This window comes from Polypterus senegalus, unplaced genomic scaffold (assembly GCF_016835505.1).
Source record: "Polypterus senegalus isolate Bchr_013 unplaced genomic scaffold, ASM1683550v1 scaffold_168, whole genome shotgun sequence".
NCBI classification, from domain to species: domain Eukaryota; kingdom Metazoa; phylum Chordata; class Cladistia; order Polypteriformes; family Polypteridae; genus Polypterus; species Polypterus senegalus.
In genome coordinates this window covers 3,732-10,656 of record NW_024381864.1, presented here as the reverse complement: position 1 = coordinate 10,656, position 6,925 = coordinate 3,732, and the positions used below count along the sequence as shown (strand labels likewise).

General features: G+C 41.2%; 1 protein-coding gene across 1 annotated transcript; it reads left to right on the top strand.

Annotated features, from left to right (window-relative positions):
* Positions 1-2,204: 2,204 nt before the first annotated feature.
* Positions 2,205-3,294, top strand: LOC120520934 (thymic stromal cotransporter protein-like; the record flags this gene model as incomplete). Its single annotated transcript, XM_039742903.1, has 1 exon — positions 2,205-3,294. A coding segment is annotated over exon 1 (1,090 nt), but the record flags the coding sequence as incomplete, so codon positions are not given.
* Between the last annotated feature and the right edge of the window lie 3,631 nt (positions 3,295-6,925).

The window sequence follows — 6,925 nt, the reverse complement described above, 5'->3', positions numbered from 1 at the left end:
TTAGTGATTACAACCGTGGCCTGATCGTTGGTACCAGAGGAGTTGGTTTGAGTATTTCTGTACAATATACAAACAACCCCTGCACTTTACACAGAATGGTGTGAAAAACAAAAAAAATATCCTGTGAGTGGCAGTTCTGGTGATGGAAACACCTTGTTGATTCGGTCCATGAAGAATGGCCAGAGTGGGTCGAGCTGACAGAAAGGCTACAGTAGCTCACATAACTGTACAACTGTAGTGTACAGAAAAGCATCTCAGAAAACACAACATGGCAAACCTTGAGGCGGATGGGCTAGAACTGCAGAAGAGCAAAGACCAGAGAGCTGAGGCTGCAGTGGGCAAAGGTTCTCCAAAACTGGACAGTTAAAGACTAGACAAATGTAGCCTGGGATGATGAATCTTGATTTCTGCTGAAGCACACAGATGTTAGGGTCAGAATTTGGAGACAACAGCATGAATTCATACAACTACCCTGCCTTTTATCAAAAGTCCAGACTGATGGTGGTGTTTGAATTGTGTGAGAATTAATTTGTTGATACACTTTGTACCCATTAACACTAATCAATCATTGCTTAAATGCCTTAGCCTATTTGAGTATTGTTGCTGACCATGTGCATCCCTTCATAGCCACAATTTACCCATCTTCTAATGGCTGCTTCCAACATGATACTTGCAATATGTTACAAAGCAAAATCATGTCAGACTAGTGTCATGAACATGACAATCAGTTCAGTATTCTTCAGTGGCCTTTCCAGTCACTGGATATGAATACAATAGAACACCTTTGAGATGTGGTATAACAGTGAGATTCCCACCAAGAATGTGCAACTCACAAATCTGAAGAAACTGAGTGGTGCAATCATATCAGCATGGACCAGAATCTCAAAGGAATATTGTGGAATCCATGTCACAAAGAACCGAGGGTGTTTTGAAAGCACAAAGAGGCCCTACCCAGTAGTGTCCCTAAGAATTTGCTCAGTGAGTGTGCCGTTTCATTTTCACAGGTGAGATGAAGCAGGACTGAAAGTCTACAGTTTTTTTTTTTTTTGTACTGGTAGGTGGCAGCACACACTTGGTATGTAAACCTTTACTACTTGACTATATCATGACAGTTCTCTTTAGGGATAAGGGAGTGGATAGCTAGCTTGGTGGTCCTGTGGCCTGAAGTGGCTGTTCCTTTTACCTCAGAAGTAACCTTAACACTGGATTCTCAAAACAGGGTCTCGGTGACACCATAGTCAGGAAGAGACCCAATTGCTAAAAAGAAGAGGCACAATCATTGAGAACAGATGGAGAAGACAGGAGATGAAAATGAGGGTGGCTTTGTGGTGGTAGAAGGCATGAAAGTGTTGAAATAACCTCATTAGACAAGCAAAGGTAAAGAGATTTTTTAGCAGGACCCAGTGGGATGCGAGTTTTTCATCTCGCTGTTGCGATCATTGCTTTTCAGTATTTAAACACATAACGAATGCAGTTGTCGTTATTTAGGATGCTCAAGGATGCGCTCGTTTTTATCACCTATACACAATGTCATTGGGCACACTCACTGACCCGGGGGAAAATGCAGTTCACTGATCAAGTCTGCAAAGGTTAGGGAGCAAGAGGAGTAAAAAGAAAAAGCCATAAGAACATTGGGAGAAGGAGGACCTTCCGTTGTCTCAATTCCTCTGGGAGTGCATCGGGTTTAAACACCCTACTCATCCATGTGGAACTCGGGCGCCAAATTTTTGACGAGTTATTTTCTAAGCATTTTCCAGGTGGTCAAGTTGGTCAGCGTGACCAATCAATATTCGATAGCCACATTTTTTCATTGGAAAGTAAAAGCAATTTAAATATGTCAGATTTTCATAAATGTACGATGGGATGGGGGGTCGTAACTTTGCTTTATAGCGTCCTGCGCGAAATCTCGCCATAGCATTTAGTGATTTTTACTGCGATCATCAGACGACTGAGCGGAGTTCACAGTAAAGCCGTGTTGAGGTCTTGACGGCCACTCCTTTAAATTCGAGTGAAGCCTACGATCCAAGATGCGCTGCGCTGCGCTTTACTCGCGCTGTCATTTTGGGACTCGGGACACTGGAATTCGACGGTCTCACAAAGGCAGGAGTACTCAGGATGTGATGTCAGCCTCACTTCTAGGCGTATGCCACATAGGAGTGAGGAAGTGAAGCGGAGTGGATCGCAGCGCTCCAGTCTCGATCATCATGTGTCGCCGACTGCGGACGTTCATTCATCCAGCAGTCATGTTCGCTCAGGTCGGCAGCACAATTTACGACACGGGGCTGCTCATACTGCTGAAGGAGCGTTACAACTCAACGGCAAACTCATCGTTCAGTAACGCATCCCACTCCGAAGAAGACGAGCAACAAAATGCCATTTCGAACTTCTACATGATTTATAATATCTTATTTGGTGTTAGTCTTGTACCGACTTCGTTATGTCTGGCCAAGCTTGGAGACAAGGGGTACAGGAAGCTGCAAGTTTGCATCCCTTTGGTAGGTTACGTGCTGTCCAGGGCCATGCTGGTCTTGGTGATTCTGCTCGAGTGGCCAGCCCAAGTCATGTTTGGTGCTGTCATCCTGCAGGGCTTGTCTGGAAGTTACTGTGCTTATTGGGCTGGAGTCATGGCCATAACTGCGGACCAGAGCGCTGAGAAACTAAGAGCTGTCCAGATGGAAAGTGTTCAGTTGGCATATGGAGTGGCAGGGCTCGTTGGCAGCCTGACCTCTGGGTACATCTACAACCTGGATGCCAATACACAACACCCTGGGGTCATTTTGGCAGCACTTAGTTCCGCCTTGTTCTTGCTCAGCTTGATTTACAGTACTTTTCTTTTAAAGACACAGAGCATTGAAAAGTCTCCTCGTAATGGCCTTACACAAGAAAACTGCACAATAAACCAAAGCTCTGAAATATCAGATGATGTGGAGGACAGTGTCCAATCTATAGACTGCAAGGTGGTGGGTGATAAAGATCAACCTGCGCCTTTAAATTCATTTCAACAAATCAACATTGTGCTTCTCTTCATTGCTGCGGTACTGTACGATACAGGAGCAGGTCAGTTTATGAACATCCGAGCATCTTTTGTGGTCAAGGAGCCCCTCAACTGGAATGTTAAGCTTATTGGATATGGCAATGCAGCTGACTTTGTGATATACTTCACCAGTTTTCTGGGAGTCTGGGCTTTCCATCGATGTCTAAGTGATGCTATTATGGTTGGAATGGGGATTTTATCATTTGGTTCTGGACTTCTGCTTATGGCATTTGTGACAAAGACCTACATGTACTTTGTTGGTAAGGTAAATATTTAACAATATAAAAGCTTTTGAGAAGACAGTGTGCTTCTCTTGGCAGTTTTAAATTGTTCAAACAGTTTTTGTTTTCTTAAATTAGGGAGGTGACGTCACATAAGGTAATACTTATTCTACCGTAATGTAAACATTTTTTTAAAACATATTTTTAGAAGTTGTACTCCTTGTTAGTGTTAATCACACATAATTGGTGGTCAATAACCTATTATTACATGCTTAAAGAATTGGTCATGGGTTAAAGTCTTTAGCCAAAGACTGCCTTCCAATGTAAGAAATGGGAGAATTAAGCTACTGCTACTTTTACTTTATATAGTGCCATTCCATAGTTAGCACCATTCAAAGTCAGTCTTTTTATTTTAAATAGCGTCTTTCTTTAGTGAACACCATTCCAAAGGCACTTTTCTATAATTGCTTTATGTGAGCAATTTAAGTGACTCAGTCAGGGTCGCACAGTAAATCAGTAGTAGGAAGTGAACAGTATGATTTTGTGGTTTATAACACCTTTATATACTGAACAATACCTCAAGGAACTTTCCATATCCTTGTGAATTATGCAATGACATGAGAAGTCACTTTTTTGTGGTTATACAGTAAAGATACAGTAAGTACAATTCTGTGGTTTTCAGTCCAAAGTTTACTTTATATAGTGCCTTTCCATGGTAAGCACTATTAAAAGGCACTTTACTTTATATCGCAACTTTCCTTAGTAAAAACCATCTAAAGGCACAATTCCATATTGTGTAATGTGAGCAATTTAAGTGACTCTATTGGGGACGCACAGTACATTAGTACTAGGACATGAACAGTATGATTTTGTGGTTTATAGTATAAGGGATATTTGTTATAGCAACTTTATATACTGAAAATTACCCCTGTGAAATAAGCAATGGCACGGGGAGTCACTTGTTTGTGGTAACACAGTGGAGATACAGTATGATCCTGTGCTTTACAGTCCAAACTTTACTTTATATAGTGCCTTTCCATGGTAAGGTACTTTTTTAGGCAGGTTAAGTGACCCAGGCAAGGTAGCAGAATAAGTAAGCAGCAGGAACTGAATTTATGACCTTGTTGTTTAAGAAGTCAAAATGTATTTTATACAGTGTCTTGTAAATAATGAACCACATCCTACGACAGCTTTGAATAGTTCTACATCATTAGCAATTGCAGATTAAGTTACTCACACCATAAGTTAGTTGGGGGTATTGAACCACTGATCATGTGGCTTAAAGTCCAGTACAGTGTTTACACAGTGAATGCTATCCGAGACAGTTTTACATATTAATCTAAAGTGAGCATCTGTGATTTAAGTGTATCAATTAGGGCCACATGGTAAACTTGTAGTGGAGAATTAATATATATTAAATCCTTGTGGTTTACAGTTGAAAATCTATTGTATATAGCACGTTTCCATAGTGATAACTATTCCAAGGCAGTTTTACATATTAATCTAAAGTGGGCATTGGCGATTTAAATGGCTCAATTAGAGTCAGATGGTAAACTTGTATTGGAGTGTGAACATATATTACAACGTTATAGTTTACAGCAGGGTGGCATGGTGGCGCAGTGGGTAGCGCTGCTGCCTCACAGTTGTGTTTGCTTCCCAGGTCCTCCCTGCATGGAGTTTGCATGTTCTCCCTGTGTCTGCATGGGTTTCCTCCGGGTGCTTCGGTTTCCTCCCACAGTCCAAAGACATGCAGGTTAGGTGCATTGGCGATTCTAAATTGTCCCTAGTTTGTGGGTGTGTGTGTGTGTGCGCCCTGCAGTGGGCTGGCACCCTGCCCAGGGCTTGTTTCCTGCCTTGCATCCTGTGTTGGCTGGGATTGACTCCAGCAGATGCCCATGACCCTGTAGTTAGGATATAGCGGGTTGGATAATGGATGGATGGATAGTTTACAGCTGAAACTGTACTGTATATAGCACATTTCCAGAATGAGCTCTATCCCAAGGCACTTTTGAACATCTAAAATCTAAAGTGATCACTGGTGGTGAAGTGACTTGCTCATGGCCACAGGGTAAATTAATAGTAGGGATTCAAAATAAAGTATGAATTTGAGGTTTACAGTCCAAACTATATGCAACACTTTTATATATTGTAGTATGTACTACTTCTGTGCAACTTTCCAAATCAATCAAGTGTGAGCCTGACAGGATAAGTGGCTCAATCGGTGTCATGTAGTAAGGCAGTAGTGGGCCTGAACCTATCACTGTGTGGTTTGAATTCTAAATTTTATTTTACAGTGAGTTTCCTTATTGAACACCTCCAAATCTGCAACGTGGAGTCTGGCAGACTTTCAGGTATTCAGTAATAGAGGGTAGAGCCAACAGCTTTGTGCTTTACAATCCTATAGCTTAAACAGGATGTTTTTTTGAATGCATTCAAATTTAAAAAAATAATAATTTAATTTTAAAATTAAATACGAATTTGAATAGACAGTTATGGGTCCTTCCCCAAGTGGGCCGAGACCCTGCCTTGCATTTGTTGATGCTCAGTTAATGTGTCTCACGGCAACACTACAGTAAATGGGAAGATGGGTAAAATGTAATTAATTATTAAAAATTAATTCAAGCTGTAGCAGTAGAAAATAGTGCATGGATAACATAATAAACTGTTTCAGGAATAATGAAATAAATTAATCCAACTAAACCATTTTCCAAACCTACTCATCCAGAGCAGGACTGTAGAAAAGCTGGAGACTCTCCCTGTAAGCATTGGGCACAAGGCAGGATCAATCCTTGGACAGCATTGTCAGTTAATCACAGGGTGAATACACACACGGGACAATTTAGTATACTAACCTGCATGACTTTGGACTGTGAGAGGAAATGGAAGCATCCAGAGGAAACCAATGCAGACACGAGGAGAACATGAAAACTCCATGCAGAGACCACCTGGGACTTCAACCTTGGTCTCCTTGTTGTGTGGCAGCTATTAAATAAATAAACAAAACAAAAAATAAATAAGAGCACAAAAGATAAGAAACAAAGCTACAATCCAAAAATCCCTTTCTCACAACTGATTAAGTACTTTCTCCATGTATAATCCACCCATTTTTCTGAAGTCTCTTAATCTGTAATAAGGTTGCAGCACTGGCTTAATCGTGCATGGGGTCCAATGGAGGGCACGCACTCACACTGGGTCACTTTGGAGTTGTTAGACAACCTAAGTAGTGAAAACACACATGGACACGAGGAGATAGATTTGATCCATGGCCTCCAGGACACTGAAGCATCAGCACAAACCACTATGCCATCCTGTGGTGCGTCTTCTCAAATGATTATTAATAAAAGTCATAATAGGTTTACAGTACACGCACATTCAGTATGATGGGCTAACAAGAGGAACAACATCTGCTTAGCTGTGAGGAATGCAAGAGCTGCTGAATCACTAGGCATGAAACACATGAATCAGTGAAAAAGATAGAAGCTAAAACTGAAAGAAAAAAACTAAAGGAAAAACTAAATGTAAAGTTGTCTGTCTCAGCAGTAAGTCACATGTTAGAAGGGCAACATATTTTGGACTAGTAGATTAGCTTTGAACTTGTTGGGTTATATTTTTATTATTACTTAAGCAGCAGCGTGGTGGAATGTATAGCACTACTGCCTTATGGTTCCAG